The following is a 17,500-nucleotide window of genomic DNA, read 5'->3' as shown; positions in this document are numbered from 1 at the left end:
GGGCTTCTTTATTTCTGAGGCTTTCGCTTGGTACATATAACCTAACCCTCTTCCCTCCCTCCCTCCCTCCAGCGAGCTTAAGGAGTGTATTATTAGAGTGGGTTGGAGGGGCTAGAGGACTATTGGCTGGGTTCAGACGAGCTGAATTAGCGCATTATTGAGCCTCGCTGACCCACTTCCCCTGTGGTGATCTCATGGCCTGACTCCAGCGTGGCCAAGAGGAGCCCGAGAAGCATTCTGGTGGTCTCAGGAATACATGAGGGTACATACTCTCTCTCTCTCTCTCTCTTCCTCTCTTTCTTTCTTTCCCTCCTTTCTCTCTCTCCCTTTCTCCTTGTCTCTCTCTCCCTCCCTCTCTCTCTCCCTCTCTCCTTCTCTCTCTCCCTCTCTCTCCCTTTCTATCCTTCTCTCTCTTTCTCTCTCTCTCCCTTTCCTTCTCTCTCCCTCCTCTCTCTTACTCTCTCCTTCTCTCTCTCTCCCTCCCCTCTCTCTCCCTCTTTCTCCCTCTCTCTCCTTCTCTCTCTCCCTCTCTCCTTCTCTCTCTCCCTCTCTCTCCTTGTCTCTCTCCTTCTCTCCTTCTCTCTCTCTCCCTCTATCTCTCTTTCTCTCTCTCCCTCTCTCTCTCTCTCCCTCTCTCATTCCCTTCTCTCTCTAAATGAACATCTTAGTGTTGCAGCTCAGTAAATCCACCCCTGGAATGAATCAACAGATTAAGGGCTTTCAGGTTTTTTTGTGTCGCTGCTCAATGTGTGGAACGGCGTCATCGACATACGTAGGTGACTTTAATGTTCGGTTGTGAAAGAGTTTGTTTGAGATCGAGTTTGTTTGAAGTGAAGAGTTCAGCTTCACAGAGACACACACCTACCAGCTCAACACCAGGAAGGGTTAAATGTTCGGGGGGTCAAATATGTAGATATTCGTTCCTAGTTACATGTGGCTATTTTCTCCTCTCCTTTTATGTGGTAACCAGAAGAACAGGTATTCAATAGAAATCCACAGCAGTCACATTCCCTGTGTGTCAATAGAGTGATGGCCTTCAGTCAATCCATCACTGTGAAAGGCCGACCCGGCCCCTGCACGGGTTCAACCCGTGACCTACAGGGGAACAATGCAGAACAGTCCTCCGCGTTCTCCGGTAATGCATAATGCGATGGTGAGCAGCTCATGCAGAGGGTAATGCGTTCAGTGTTAGAGGGAATCTGATGGTTGTACCATTGTATCCCTCTGAGAAAGAGCTGGCTCGGCCCCGATCCTTCCATTAAAGAGCGCCGCGGCGGTCGTGGAAAAAAGCCGAGCGAGCGCCAGGAGAAGGCTCGGCCAGTTGGGTATGTTTTAAAGGGGTGGAGGGGCGCCCCAGATAAAGAGGGTTAGCTGAGTAAACAAATAATAACCACAGGACGACATGTTGTTATCGTAGGAGCAAATAGCTGGCCAATAGCGGGCCTGACTGAAGGAAGTCCGGCCCTTCCTTTGTGACATTTTCCCACAGTAGCGGATCTATCACTTTCTTGGCCCGAAGAGCCAAATTCAGTAACGCGACGGTCCGTATGGAAATAATTCAAAAAGATAAAACAAACACATAACTTTGGGATGAGGGTCTCTTGAGGGACAGTTGAGAAGTCTCAGAGACTCCCAAGTGAAGCGTGATTCATGCGTGTTTTCACGTATCGGCGCGGCGCCTCCTGTTCCTGATTTGGCGTGGGGACGGCGTCTGCGGAGGTTTTAGCACCTCCGCGCGGCGCTCTCTCCGGGGCCGGGTTGGAACCCAGGACCGACAGAGTGTGGAGGTCCACTGATGTCACCCCGTCTGGGGCCTAATGAGAACCAGCAGCCATGTCGAATTCCTCTCCGCGTCCCATCTGGAATTAATCAAACAAATATGGCCGCTAAAAATAGACCTCCACTTGGGAAGATGACAGCATGGATTTAGTGCTAACTGTGTAAATAGCATGCTGTAGATCTTCACATTCCTGCCTCGCTCTATGACAAAACAGGATTTATGGGGTTTATTATCATTTAACTCAAGTAAATTCAAAAACAGGGATGGGTAGAGGTTCAGGGAAAATGGGATTATAAAATGATTAGATGTACGGTATCAAACATGAGTTTAAACGAGAACTGTTTGTTAAAATTGAAGGGAGTCATCTTATTTTTACAGCGGTTTTGGGCTAAAAATCCAAAAGCTATCATCATCTTATCTTATCCATCTCCTCCTCTTACCATCTCCAAATTCATACTCACGTTATGTACTACTTCCAAACCCCCCCCCCCCCCCACCGAACAGAGTGAATGGACCATCCCAGTCCCACAGCAGACGTACACTGAGTCTGAGTCTGAGTCTGAGTTTGAGTTTGAGTTTGAGTTTGAGTTTGAGTCTGAGTCTGAGTCTGAGTCTGAGTCTGAGTCTGAGTCTGAGTCTGAGTTTGAGTCTGAGTCTGAGTCTGAGTCTGAGTCTGAGTCTGAGTCTGAGTCTGAGTCTGAGTCTGAGTCTGAGTCTGAGTTTGAGTCTGAGTCTGAGTCTGAGTCTAAGTCTGAGTTTGAGTCTGAGTTTGAGGCGATGGACAGATAAATGGCATCATCACACAGTTTCACTATGGTTTTATTACTGCTTTTTTTTTTTTTTTTCACCATCTTCACATTGTACCTGTATGTTTCACATGTTGTATTTTGTGGAATATACGTTCAATTTTCTCCCATGTCCCTGAAATATGTAGGGGTGGGACCTATTCCCCCCCTCTCATTGCTCTCTGTAAAGCGCATTGTGTTGCCTCTGTGTATGAAATGCGCTATACAAATAAAGTTTGATTTGATTTAATGTCCAGTCGATCTTTATCGGCGATAGATATTCAAGCACGCTGCTCTTGTGCCACTCGCAGCTGTCACCGTTCAGCGTTTCTCAGGGACACACAGGGGGTCACTTTTGAGGATCTGTTTTACGCTGCCTCTAAATGTACAGGACAGCGCGGAATCCTGGCTTCAGCAAAACGTTCAGCGAAAGGGTTTGGTTGTGGGAATATAGTAGAAAGAGGTGTCTGTGTAGAGAGGCTTGCGCGTGTGTGTGTGTGTGTGTGTGTGTGTGTGTGTGTGTGAGAGAGAGAGAGAGAGTGTGCTAAGGAGGCCATGAAGTGGAGGCTTAAGTGGTCTCAGAAAGGAAGGAAACCATCTCTTCAGAGCGATGTAGTTTAGCCTAATGTGTATCGCTAATCGACTCAGCATAATTCCGCTGTAATTCTCAATGTTGTACACCTTCTTTTTTTTTTACCATACATGGTACATGATCCTTCACAGCTGGTCTCAAAACGGGGTGTAGTATGGTGAATATACCCTTGCTATAGAGTCCTAGACCCAGATAGCAAGCGGATGTGTAATGATTCTGGGCCATATATGGGCCGGAACTAAGCCACAAGGGCCAGATCTGGCCTGTATATGGCCCAGATCCGCTTGCTATCTGGGGAGTATACATCTATACGGATAGCAAAAGTTCTAACGATTGTAATTACAGTATGAATGTCGATGACATTTCGGTTTTGGCCGAAGGACATTACTATGATATCCGCTTCAGAATGGCCGTCGTTTAGGGATATGATTTGTTTGACATTAATCTTCATTCGGGTTGAATCGGTTGAATAGGCCACAGGCATGGAGGGTTTTGTTTTTTTTCCAAAACGGAAAGATCTTCCGCTGCCGGCAAAATTATTCATGACTAGGAGCATAACCATCTCTGAGAGTTCGGTCGAGAGGTCAGAGTTCATGACAGACAATCATTTCTTGCATTTCTCATTCCCATTCCAGAACACCTCGCTGCCTTCAGAACACATACTGTACACACACGCACACACACACGCACCCACACACGCACACACACTCACACACACACACACACACGCACACACACACACACGCACACACCACAGCCTGCTGAAGAAGCGATAGCCCGCGCTCCCCCTATCTGTTGTCCATCACTGTCACTTAAGATGGGGAATATGGATGTGACAAGCATGAGTGGCACTGAGGGGTGACAGCAGAGCTAACAAACAGGGTCCTGTTGTCACATTACCATATCCTCTCCCTGCCTGCCGGAAACCTCCGGAACCTTCCTGGGGAGACGGGAGAACCAGCCAGGAGCAGGAGCTGACTTAAAGGCACAGTCCGCCATTTACGCATACCAGCGAGTGATGGGTCAACCGACATAAAAAAATAAAAATACAGCCTTCGATTTTTTGGGGGGGTTGGCGATAATTTAAGACGGTTTAACTATTCTCATTTAAGTATTTGTAGGTTAAGTTACAGGCCCAGGGGGCCCGTCCCATTCCTGACATTCTCGTAAATATCACTGACCGGGGCTTTAATGCTTTCCTGAGGAATGCGTTGCTTGCCTCAACATCTGCCCGACACATGCGGTCAGCCTGTAGCAGAGACGAGGCTAATCAATTGATCAGAATCTGGACCGGACAGCCAAGTCTGTCGCAAACCTGAGGCTAGCTGCCCTTTAATACATGTGGAGTGTCGGAAAGCTGATGATATATGGGTGGGTGGGGGGGTGGGGGTCGGGGGGGGGGGGTAATAAACCGGCACATGGCTCTTAACGCGCACCCGGAAGTGAGGCGTGATGAGACTAAGCCGTATTTCACAGCGCTAATCTGTTAGCGTGAATTCCCTCTCCTTCCTCCACCATACTGCGCTTGCGAGTGGAAGATCACGGTTGGATTACCCTGTTTTAGTCATGTCTAAGAGCTCTAGTAATAAAAAAAAGCCTTACTTTTAACTCCATATGCTGAGTCTGAATTATATTTTGGGTGGTGGGAATATAAATAGGCCATGAAGGTTCCCTTCTTAGCGAAAAAGAAAAAAGAAGAAATTCTCCTACACCAGAGTCCTCATCATCGCCATTCACTGGCCAAGAACGAGAGCTGGAACTAACCCACAAACACTTCTTTGACATGGTGTGAAGTCAGTGTAAACCAACGCCATGACACAAAGCGCATACAGTTAAGTGGTAATAAGGAGAGGTGTGAGTTGGACCGATCCTCCGACCGCTGCTGCCAACTGTTGAGCGCACGCTACCGTGCGCTGAAAGGGGGGGTCTTCAAGCCCCCCCTTGATTTCCCGCGATACACAACGGCGAGACCGGCCACCGAATCGTCGGCGCTCTCGTTAATAGCTCGGCGGGTCGTGGCGGTGTGGCGGGGTTAGTTGTGGCGCCCGCCCGTCAAAGCCTGGGCAAACAGAAGCCCAGATTCCTCCCGTGAATGAACATCTGTTCAGCATCAGGCCCGTGGACCGATCCACCCCTTCCCTCCAACCAGATCCCTGAGCAGTTCTCTCTCTCTCCATCTCTCTCCCTCTCTCTCTCTTTTTCTGTACGTCCATCTATCTCTTTTGTGCTCTTTGCTTCTTTCTCTCTCTGCCTGACTCTCTTTTTTCTCTCTCTCTCACTTTCTGTCCCTCCCTCCCTCCCTCTCTCTCTCTTTCCCTCTCTCTCTCTCTCTTTCCCACTCTCTAAGGGGGCATTATTCTGGGTTGCCAGGTTCCAGCTTTCCTTTTCATTTCCGTCATCACCCCTCCCGATCTAAACACACCTGGTCTGGTATGAGTCCCCAGACGGCCATAACACTGGCAACCCCACGGGCCGTAAAGTCTGGGCACGGACACGCCCCTCAACCCCCGCCCCTCCCCCCCCCATCCCCGTTTCCAGATCCCTATTATGCTTGGAAACATCAACACGTGTGTGTGAACACACAGGGTATTTATTTTTTAGATCTTACGGACGCATTCCTCGGGACAACCTGAACCCCCCCCCCCCCCCCGGCGTGTTTTCAGAGATACACGGTAAAAACGAAGGTCGGAGATCGGGATACGCGCCCCCCCCCCCCACACAGGCAGCTCTGTTGGGGTGATTGAGGAGCAGTGGCAGCTCCGATATATTCATTTCTGGTGTGATTTGCATGGTGGAACAGCTTTGCCACTGTTCGCCATCCAGGTATGAATGCCCCTCTCTGTGGTCAGGGGAGAGAGAGGAGACGGGGATATTTGAGTGTTGAACGTAGCTTAATGTTTGGAAAGATAATCTGCAGGATTTGGAGTCCGGGCTCTGGCGAGGTGTTGATGTTGGGCTTCTCGGGCCGGACTAGGTGCTGTAAGAGAACATCAGATAGCAGAGCCAGGGGGAGGATCCCACCCTGGAAGATGAACAGGCCCCCTTTGTAGGGCCAGGTAATCCATATTCCTGAACCCACCCTCGGTTGGGTGAGGTATGCAGGTGAAGAATATCCCTAGAGAAGCCTCTCTACTCTGATGCTCTTGAGGGACTCATAAAAGCTGCCGTTGTCTGGAGCTTTGAACAAATACTCGGCCATCAAGAGCGAAGCACATACAGTACGATAAAAGAAATCGAAATTGAAATGTCCACGTGCCGTTAGGACACCTCGCTCTTATTCCAAAGAGGGACGCATAATGTAATATTTCATGGTCACATTATTCCCAGTTGTACTGGGGGGGAAAAAATCCTAATTTCCTGTATAAATACGTCTACAGTTTAGCGGCGCAGTCAGAAACGCGACGCTACAGAGCGATGAATACAGTCAGTCATGATGGCGCCCGCATATCTCTCCCCCCATACATCGACGTTCTACAAAACTCAATAGCCTTCCTTTGACAAATGGCAGCCTCTCACCATGGAAACCCCCCCCCCTCCCTCCCGGACCCTTGCGAGGCCGCGGTTATCGGGGGGCGGGGGTGGGGGGGGGGGCTCTCATGGTCTCACGGAGATGAGACGTCGTCTGGTTGATGGCTTGCTCTGATACGCGGACACGCCAGGCCCATTTAGCCGTGAATAATGTCCGGGAGTGAAAGATCATGGGCGCTGAGCTACAGACCCCAGCTGATAAGGGTAATGAATCCTAACGAGGTCGGCGGAGATAACGGCCAGCGAGTCCAGGATGGAGGAGAGGCCATCCGTCTTACCGGGCGCGGCCGTCTGCGATCGGAGGAGGAGATGTGAGAGTCGATGCTCTCATTGACGTCGGCGAAGACGCACGCGAATAACTCTCAGATCGCTGGCGCGCTGTAAATTCTGAATATCGTACGGCTAAGAAAAAGTATGATTTTTGATTTGATACCCGTGGATCAACGCGAGCTTTAAAGGGCGCGTCAGATCGACCCTGTCTCAACGCACCGCAGAGTCGGAATTATCATTCATTTTCAAGTAGCGATGAAAATGCCGGCGGAAAGAAATGGGACGTTCTATTGGCGTGACCTTTGACTGCTATCAACCGTTTGGGAGTTCCGCCCTCCATCCCCCCCCTCCGTCAGTGTTCAGTTCTCCGTCCGACCCCGCCGGGTCCCAGGGCCACGTTGAGGCGGTGAGGGGGGGGGGGGGGGGGGGGTGGAGGTCACGACCCTGTATCTGACTGGTCCTTACTTCCCAGAGTGCACCAGGGCGGACTGCTCACGCTCCTTATCTCTGCGCCTTGCCCACGCCTCCGAATTCGCGGCCACCGCTAGGTGAGGGGTGGGAGGTGGGGATCACATGACGGAGAGCACTTCAAGGACCACACACTGACCTCAAACGCAACTATCCCAGATAGCAAGCGGATCTGGGCCATATACAGACCAGATCTGGCCCTTGTGGCTTAGTTCCGGCCCATATATGGCCCAGATCCGCTTGCTATCTGGGATAGGTCACCTACTTCTGCTTCTAGGTTTTCTCAGTTCCCAGATAGCAAGCGGATGTGTAATAATCCTGGGCCATATATGGCCCGGAACTAAGCCACAAGGGCCAGATCTGGCCTGTATATGGCCCAGATCCGCTTGCTATCTGGGTTAGGTCTAAAGGAAAGCGGGCTGTATTGGAACCAGAGGTTAGTATAGGACATGATCCCATCCCTATGAATCTGTAAGTATGCGTGAAACTGCTGAGAGCTGTTTGCAATAAGAATGAATAATGAATCTAATGTCTTATTACTGAACAATCTGGACCATTCATCTTGAACTGATATTTGCACATGTAGGCGGGCTCTCGTGTGTGTGTGTGTGTGTGTGTGTGTGTGTGTGTGTTGTGTAGATAGATAGATACTTTATTGATCCCCCCAGGGGGAAATTTGGCATGTGTGTGTGTGTGTGTGCATCCATGCAAACATGCGTGTGTGTCTCCATGCGTGTGTATGTTTGTGCATTGTGTGTGTGTTCATGCGTGTTTGAGTGTTTATCTGTGGGGCAGCAGAACTAGTTTTTTGTTTTTTTTGCCTTGACGGGTGTGGGGGGGGGGGGTTAGGACGATTCTGAGGGCCTTGCATTGCCAGGGGCCACAATATCAAATCAAATCAAACTTTATTTGTATAGCACATTTCATACACAGAGGCAACACAATGTGCTTTCCAGAGAGCAATGGGGGGGTGGGCATAAAGCGGATGTGTAATGATTCTGGGCCATATATGGGCCGGAACTAAGCCACAAGGGCCAGATCTGGCCTGTATATGGCCCAGATCCGCTTGCTATCTGGGTAGACAATCCTCCGGTCTTGGAAACTCTCGGCAGCTCTTGGAAACCTATGTCTCTCCGCTGTAAATAACGGTCTGTACGTAAGTACGTAAGTGCCGTGGAGGATTGTGCTTTTAATGGGACGCACACACAAGCCTCATGAGAGAGCTGACTCGGTGCTGAGAGTGTGTAGTCATTGGCGGAGTTCACAGTGAGTGTTTTTTTGTTTTGTTTTTTTACTACTCCAGATGATTTAGCAGGGTTTTCTGCGAAGGTGATTACCAGGTACCTGCGACTTTAGCACTGTCCCGGACATTTTAACCACCCTGAAGAATGGTTTGGCCCGGCAACGCACCCCCCGACGTTTAGGTCTGGAAATATGCGTTGGAGATAAAGTTAAAGTCTAAAGGTACATTAACCCCCCCTTCCCCCCCGCCCCCAAACACCCCCTACCCCCCCCCCCCCCCCCCCACACACACACACACCCAACGTGAGTGGTGACCCTCGTGGGAACGGGACGGCTTTCGCATACGCCGTAAAAACGTCAGAAATAATGCGGCGCAGAACACATGACGTGATGCATGGCGGTGTGCTGGGCATAACATGCGCGAGTTAAGCCCTAAATCAGCCGTTTAAAAACCCTCCATTTCACATGACAATCAGGCACGCCGCATTCCCAGCATTCCTTCTCGGACCTGGAGGAAGATTCCACCCTACCCTCTCATTAGACGAGGGCTACGCGATGACAACACTGACTTAGACAGATTTACTTAAACGTTTGATGTGGCGTGTAAATATTTCTCCGGTGTGTCACTCTGGCGAAGGACGGTTTCGTTATTGACACGGGACGAAACCTGACCTCATTTTCTTGGGAAATCCTCTGGTGATTCTTTGATTGTGGTTGTATTAAAGTGACTGTAAACTCGGTTTGAAATAGTAAAAATGCATATATGATATGAAAGTTTAGTGTTTCATTAAGTATCCACAATAATCAGAGTCAAAACAAACCTTCAGAACTGTTAGAAAGCCGAGTTCAAAAACAGCTCAGTTTGCTGCTTAGACTCAAGACTGCGCAAATGGAGTTTTAACGCATCACTGTACGCATCACAATGTGCGCTCACCATTATGTAAGGCCTCATGACATCACCAGGCCATGTTTTAAAAATCAGGAAAATAAAAATGTTGAAAAACAGTTTACAGGTATATAATTCCACAATTCAGTGCAACATAGTTCACAGACTTTCTGCACATTTTCAGCAATTACTTTCTAGCATGTAAAAAGTGTCTCGAAACAAATATCAGAATTCACTTCACAGTCACTTTAATCTTTGTTACTGCATACAACTAGACTTCTTGCTCAAAACACACTTTACCCCCCCCCCCCAACCTCAAGCTAACCTAATCCCAACCTCAAGCTAACCTAATCCTAACCACAAGCTAACCTAATCCTAACCACAAACTAGTTTGTTCAATAGACATGTTCCAAATGTTGTGGTTGCAGATATTGATCTGTTTGGCTGAGGTTAATGGGGGATTATTGAGTTTTGCACGTTTTATTTAACCCAAACGGACTCTGAGGGTTTGGTGTGACAAGCGCACAGCTGGGTGCGGCGGCACCCCCTGACGACCAGAAGCCCTGGGGGTGAGCAGGGGCACTCAACACCAACACCAACGCCGCCAACAGTATTATTACTATCATTAGTTCTAGTAAAGATGTGTGATAATAATTGGAAATGTTTCGAAGGCAAAAAAAAAAGTACAATGATTTTACAGGTTTTCAATTCTTAAAAAAAAAGAAAATCACAGGTTGTATTGATCGGTTTTGATGCTTTCCCAGATAGCAAGCGGATCAGGGCCATATACAGGCCAGATCTGGCCCTTGTGGCTTAGTTCCGGCCCATATATGGCCCAGATCCGCTTGCTATCTGGGTTTGGACTCCGCTCTTGTGCTGTAGGGTCACCCAGTGTCCTTGACTGGGGATTCACGGAGGTCCAGTCATGTCCATTTGGCATCGGGGCCTTTCTGGGGCAGTCTGTGTGTGTGTGTGTGTGTGTGGGGGGGGGGGGGGGGCGCTACAGTGGGCCATCTCACATGTGATAATTGCTTCAGCGTCAACAGTGGGGGGCTCTGGGAGGAGAGAGAGGCGCACACATCATCATCTTTTCTCGTTCTTCTACAAAGACACATCATATGATCCAAATGTTGCCTGGAGTTTTGAAAGGGACATACAGTATGCTAACTCGTACATGGAGGACACACACAACATGGTACAAAATAACGCTATATCTGTAGCCTACAGTAGGTACCCAGATAGCAAGCGGGTGTGTAATGATTCTGGGCCATATATGGGCCGGAACTAAGCCACAAGGGCCAGATCTGGCCTGTATATGGCCCAGATCCGCTTGCTATCTGGGTATAGCTACAGTAATGATTTTGTTAAATTGCACAAAATGCGTCCATGAGAGGGGTCTAGAGACTTCGCTGGGTCATCTCCCCTGGGGAAATCCCCATTATTGAATTAAATTATGCGCAGGAGAACACATGACTGCCGTCTAGAGAAATCAATGGCGAGCGTCTGTCATGATGAGATAGCGCCTTGCCCAGGAGATCCATCAGGAGCAGCAGAGCAAACATCTACGCTAATTAATTAGCCTTCACCACAAGCACACTGAACACTAAAGGCTAAAGCCGCTAACCAGTTCTTCATATGTTACCACAACCACAACTTCCACTGTATGCTTTTCAGCACACAGATGTGGGGGGGATATTATGGTTATGTGGCCTATTTCTTAAAAACCCCACCCTCCAGGTTGCTATAGAGTCAGACCGTAGAGAAGCTAATCATTAGGCACGGCCAAATAAGCTGAACATCTGTTTTTCCATACTGGTCTTAGCTCATTTGGTCCATGCTGTAATTCAGTAGCACACGTTTGTTGAGTGTGGCGATTCCCACATGACATTACACAGCTGGCTGGCCCGGGAGCTAGGCCATGAGGAGTTACCCCGAAACGCTTCTGGAGTTACACTCCTCTCCCCCCCCCTCCCCCTCTCCCTCCCCGCAAGCGAGCGGAGAAAAAGAATGTCCACCGCGCCAATTCATCACGCCGCCCGAGACGCCGGTCCTGTTCTGTTTCGACCTGTCTGTGTTTGGGCTGTCGAAGTCTGAGCAAATACACAAATCCAAGTAATGATTTTGGTGGGTTTTTATACACGCGGCGTGCGCACGTTCCTGGGCTCCTGCCTGTCGACTGCGAGCTGACAGCTCCGGGTCGTGATCGACGCCGAGCCTTCGAGGCCCAGATGCCGCTCGCCGCACCCCGCTTTGTTCTTTGTAAATGTTTACACGCGGTATCCAGTGTTGACGTTACCCTCTCCCCTGTCGTTCGCAGGAGTACATGAACACCCACAAATGCATGGAGGAGCTTCTCAAACAGCTGGAGGAGGAACGGAGAGGTGTGAGGAGGTAAGGACGCTCCTCGCTGCTCCTTCTGACAGATGTGGGGCTGCAGGCAGAGACATCAGCAGCTGCCTGCAATCCATTCCCAGAGAGCGGCAGCAAGACAATGTTGTTTCGTTTGGAAGTGGAGACAAGCTTTGTGTCCGGACTTGAGAAATGCCATTGTGGGACAAACCCCCTTAAAAAGTGTCTGACAAAAGGGAGAGTTTTTTGGCCCAGTGTGTGTGTGTGTGTGTTGGAGTGGGGGGGCTCGACTGGGACATTTCTCATGGAGGGGTCTTCTGGGGGGGGATTAGGCAGACAATGGAGACAGAGAAGCATTGAGGAGATGGCAATCTAGTGACCTTGGCCCTCAGAGCTACCCTCAGTCCTCACAGTGTCACTACGCCCACAGAAAAGGGAGACAATTTTTTAAACTTCACACCCCCATTGTGCCGCCTCTCTCCGTCTCAATGGGGCTGGTCCCCCCCCCCCCAACTTTCCAGAGGTCATTTTCCCCCTGAGCGAGCAGGTTGGGGGGGGGCCAGGGAGAAGAGTCACCAAGAAGTCCCAGGCTGGGAGGAGGTGGTGGTGTGTGTGTGTGTGGGGGGGGGGGGGGGGGGGGGGGGGGGGGGTCATTGACCACTGACCACGGCCTTTACTAGCCTGGGTCGCCTTTCAATGAAAAAGGGCCGAGGAAGTGGTGTGTAAAGGCGTAATTGCCCCAGCCAACCCCCTGCTCCCCCCCCCCCCCTCCACCCCGCCCCCTCGGATGAAGAGAGATCTTCTTCTTCTTTGACACCCGAAGTGACCTAATGGCGGGCTGGGACTGTGTCCGTCATCTCCCCGAGGACCGTCCTGACGCCGCGGTCCTCACTTCCTGGTTGCAAGTCATGAACTTGCCCGGACGCTCATGCAGAGTTTCCACGACACAGTAGCCGATTGACCATACAGCAGTTTTGTGCCTTTTTTTGTCCAACGGCTGATTCCACCCTGTAAAACGCGAACGCGATTCAAAGTCGATACTCCCGGGTCTTCGACGCTTGACATTTAATCACTTGGACGCTGAATCACCCAAAGGAATTAGGTCATCCGCCAATAAATGCACATTAACAGCGCGCCGATGCAGGGACTCGAAATGGAGACTTCCTGTCCACAGATCGTTGGCTTTTCCTCCGACGTCGCCAGAGTCTTGGTAGTGACAGTGACAAATGACTCCGTCAAGGCCTTTTGTTGGGCTGGAGAGGAGAGCCCGGTCACCGAGAACGCCTCCTTCCCTTATTAGGCGGCGTCTCATGGCTACGTCGCCGAGAAATCGTTGGCCTCCCACCCCTCCAACCCTTAGAATATGGACGCCATCAATCCGTCGGGAGGAGAAAGGAGAACCACTTACATTCCACTAATTCTGGACTTCCTCATTTTATGACCTAGTGACACAATGACTTCTTTTTATTTTCCTGGCACTACATGATAGGCTAGTTCTGCACAGTTGAGGGAGCCAGCTAGAGGCATGGGATATTTCATTCTAATTGTACAGTAATTGCACACTTAAAACAACTTGCTGCAATTCTAATGCTCTGGGTGCGTGAACAATATTTCAGAATTAATTAAATTGTGTACTCTCGTAAAAAGACAAGAGGATGTGTGTTTCTCCTGCTCAGATGTCAAACGCATCTGCTGTGTGATCGTACGGTAGTCCTCCGAAGCACCCCCTCTTCTCGGTTAATGCTGGCCAAAACGAAACACAAAACCCCAGTGGGGTACCGCCCTGTCACTCCTCGTCATGCCATTAACTAGCATCACTTCCCTGACCAACACAAACTAAAGCTTCGCGTCTACAGCGTCGACATCGGATGGGACACGTCGAGGGGAGACGAGTCAGATGCAGGGTACTGTAAAAGCTCGGCCGAGGGTTACAGACCCAGATAGCAAGCGGATCTGGGCCATATATGGGCCGGAACTAAGCCACAAGGGACAGATCTGGCCTGTATATGGCCCAGATCCGCTTGCTATCTGGGCGAGTTTCAACACCCCCCCACCCCCACCCCCGAAACATCCTCTCCCCAAATACGTCCGTTCGTGTGGAAGTATTATTTTGTGCGGTGTAAAGTAGTAGTACGGTACACGTCTAAAAGTGTGAACAGAATAAGAATACCCAGATAGCAAGCGGATCTGGGCCATATACAGGCCAGATCTGGCCCTTGTGGCTTAGTTCCGGCCCATAAATGGCCCAGAATCATTACACATCCGCTTGCTATCTGGGATATCTGCTGTAGTGGCCGGCGGAGAATGAATGTGGCGTCATTATCGTTGAATGACAGCTTGCCTGGGGCTTCTTAGGAGCGCAGACGTCACTGAGTCCCGGGACATATGGATGCTTTGGGAGGCTAAAAAGCATGACGGCCTGGCTAGGAGAGGGGTCACGTGGCCTCCGCCAAAAGCTGCTGCGTCAAGGGAACCGGAATGTATAATCTTCCCCCGCCTTGGATTAAAACAATACAGATTAGTTCCTCTATCCCTGGTCTGTCCTTTCTCTCGTTCTCCCTCTCTCTTTTGCATTTCCTGGGTCTCCAGTGTCGACCGTCCTCGGGGGATGTGGGGAGTGTTTGTGTGTGTGTGTGTGTGTGTGTGGAGGGGGGGGGGGGGGTCATCTGTGCCAATACTGTCCCCATAGTGAGACACATGGCCTGGGCTGGTCTCACCTGCTTGACCGTCTGGGTAGCTGAGCAGATGGTGGGTCCCTGTGACCCCTGTACACCTTGGAGGACTCAGGGAGGATGCCGGCACCCTGCTGAGAGGGGGGGGGCGCCGGGGGCTGGGAGAGGGGGGGGGGGGCTGGAGGGATGGGGAGCTGGAAGGAGGTAAGGAGGGAGCAGGGGGGGGGGAGGAGAGGGAGAAGATTGGCACAGCTGGAGGCCTGAGCAGGCCCGGTCCGTTGTGCTGTGAAGGCCGGGCGGCAGTCCAGCTGCGAAAAAGATGCTAGCGGAGACATCTGCTGATCAATAGACTATTAGTCATCTTTAAGGGGGGGTGGGGGGGGGGGGGTACACAGAATGAGACATGGGGCTCCAAATGGCAGGAAGGAGGTCAGATGCTGGTTGAATAAGTTAATACTGCAATAGGCTCTTTCATTGCAGGTGTACGGGTATACAAGTATTAATCTAATTACACAAGTATCTAATTAGTTATCTCTATTGCTTGCTGGCCTGCAATACAACGTTGGGTATGAAAGTATTAATCTAATTACATTACAGTCATTTAGCTGACACTTTTATCCAAAGCCACTTACAATAATTGCATTTAACGTAGAAAAAGCCAATGTACTACTACTTGCCAGAACTCGCAACTAGTCATTAGTTGCAGTATCTCTATTGCTTCCTGGCCCAGAATGCAACTGGGTATAAAAGTATAAATCTAATTAGTTATCTCTATTGCTTCCTGGACTGCAATACTTTTTTTTCCCGTAAACATTCATCTTTCTATAGCTGTCCTTCCCTTGTCCGCTTCGTCCAATCTTGACCACAGCATTCTCATGGCTTTCCTAGGAATCTGGACAGTTGCCATGAGAACAGTATGCTCGCATGTGAAAGTTTAGCTTGGAATAGAATTTGTCCGTGATAAATATTGACTTGGTTCTCCCTAATTTATCGAGACCACAGTAGTCCCGTGGCAAACTCGATATAATAAATAAACATCAGCTTAGTTTAGATGCCATTCGGGGAACTGTGCCATTCAAGCCTGCCTGTTCAAAAGAATTGTCTTTGCTGAGAACATCTTCTGTAGCTGACTGAGAAGCTCTTTGATGGGGAGAGGGAGCCTGTGTGTGTGTGTGTGTGTGTGTGTGTGTGTGTGTGTGTGTGTGTGTGTGTGTGTGTGTGCATGCGCGCGTGTGTGTGTGTGTGTGTCTGTGTGTGTGTGTGTGTGTGTGTGTGTGTGTTTGTGTGTGTGTGTGTGGGTGTGTGTGTGTGTGTGTCTGTGCGTGTGTGTGCGTGCCTGTGCGTGTGTGTCGGTTCACGGTAGTGATTACAGGACTCTGATAGTGGAGGGTTTTGCTGCTGTGTGTTTTCAGGGCGGGTGGTAGGAGAGGGGGGGGGGGTGAGTGGAGCGGGCGGGCTGGGGGGTGTGGCTTACAGTACGACTGCAGTGGCTCCGTGAAGCTACTACAAGGCATCTCTACTGCAGCCTCAAAGACGCCTCTAAGCCAGCCGGGCAGCTTGGCGGGCGCGGGGCGGTTTGGGTCTGTGGAGATGAAAGGCTCTAATCCCCTGTGGAAGTATGCGTCGGGCCGGGCCGGGCCTAGAACATTCTCCAGACGAGGAGGGAGGAGGAGAGGGGCTTAAGCCTCGCCTCAGCACCCCGATCCAACGCCCAACAATCTGCAGTCCCCACTTGGGTGAAGGCCACGCGTTTTACAAGTTTAATTGGATCACTTGACCGGTCCTAATGCTCTAATTTGATAAGGCTCAATCCCAGCGAGGCCTACAACGATCCGATGGTGTATTTGCGGGCCTCCAGAGTGAAGGACTTAGCCTAATCCAACTGTAAGAGGTCGGTTTTCTCTTGAGAGTTCTTCATGAATCAGAATCCATAATTATCTCAAAGAGCGTTCACATCGTTTGTGTCTCCCTCGGCTATCATCCCGGCCTCTTTTCTCCCCTCGACACAATTTGGCACTGATGCGACTGAGTGAAATTTTGTCCGTTTGGTAATCAACGGTTTGGCCTCTTTTAAAGTCCTTCCATGTGTGATCTGTGATGAAACCTTCCAGCGGGTCGAGTGTTCATTCATTATGAGTTGATTGAAAACCGAGCGGTGGAAATAGCGAGCAGCGCTTCATGTCTTCCACATGCTACTAGCACGAAGCTAATCCGGTTTCGCTCGAGAGCGCAGTGCTGCGTTGCGCATCGGTATGCATCGTGCGGATGTACCGCGCGCAGGCGTTATACCCGTCAACGCGCAACTGGGACCGTCGTAGAACCCGATGATGAAACGCTGGATGCTATTGGAGGAATTAGCAGAGGCGTGACACCCTACCTGACCCGTAACCAAGCCCCCAGGGTTCGAACTCAAAAGTGAAGGCGTATTGAACCGCGCCATCTTGGCAAATTCCGCGTCGTTTGATTCGATAGGCCTTCAATAGGCCTTCACTTTTGAGTTCGAACCTTTTTTTATCTAGGCCAAGATGGCGCGGTTCAATAGGGCTTCACTTTTGATAGCGGTCAGTGAATGGAGTGGCTGTATCCAGTTCTATTAACACATCCATGCCCTCAACACACACGTCTTCCAGACCGGCCCGTAGGTAGCAGCGCACAGCACATACACAGACTACCGCCGCGGTCGCTAGCTAGGTGTTCAAGCACCGCCAGGCAGCTGATTTATCGGCGTGGTCGGGCCATACCAAATACATGCATCAGTTTTATAGAGCCGGTGATAAGAGGAGGTTAATCGAAGGGGTTAATGAAACAGTTTATTGAAACGTTCTCAAGGTCACTTCCGCCACCACACAGACCCACGTATGTGTCATAACGTACAGTAGAGCCCACAATGCGGATTGAGAGCACTTAGGACTGATTTGCTGTGCTCAA

General features: G+C 50.2%; 1 protein-coding gene across 4 annotated transcripts in view; it reads left to right on the top strand.

Moving 5' to 3' along the window:
- The window catches only part of LOC311316143 (nck-associated protein 5-like), a gene marked incomplete at its 5' end in the record, with an annotated part of 135,426 nt that overhangs the window by 28,899 nt on the left and 89,027 nt on the right, over positions 1-17,500 (top strand). For all 4 annotated transcript variants that reach the window (XR_014630698.1, XM_084446927.1, XM_084446926.1 and 1 more), the window contains one exon: positions 11,869-11,942. Coding sequence is in view for 3 of the 4 variants with exons in the window: in XM_084446927.1 (XP_084303053.1) it covers positions 11,869-11,942 (74 nt within the window). The remainder of the gene's footprint in view (positions 1-11,868; positions 11,943-17,500) is intronic.

This window comes from Borostomias antarcticus (genome assembly GCF_949987555.1).
Source record: "Borostomias antarcticus genome assembly, chromosome: 12".
Lineage (NCBI taxonomy): Eukaryota > Metazoa > Chordata > Actinopteri > Stomiiformes > Stomiidae > Borostomias > Borostomias antarcticus.
Note: the sequence above shows the minus strand (reverse complement) of the source record. Positions and strands in the feature narration are given on the sequence as shown.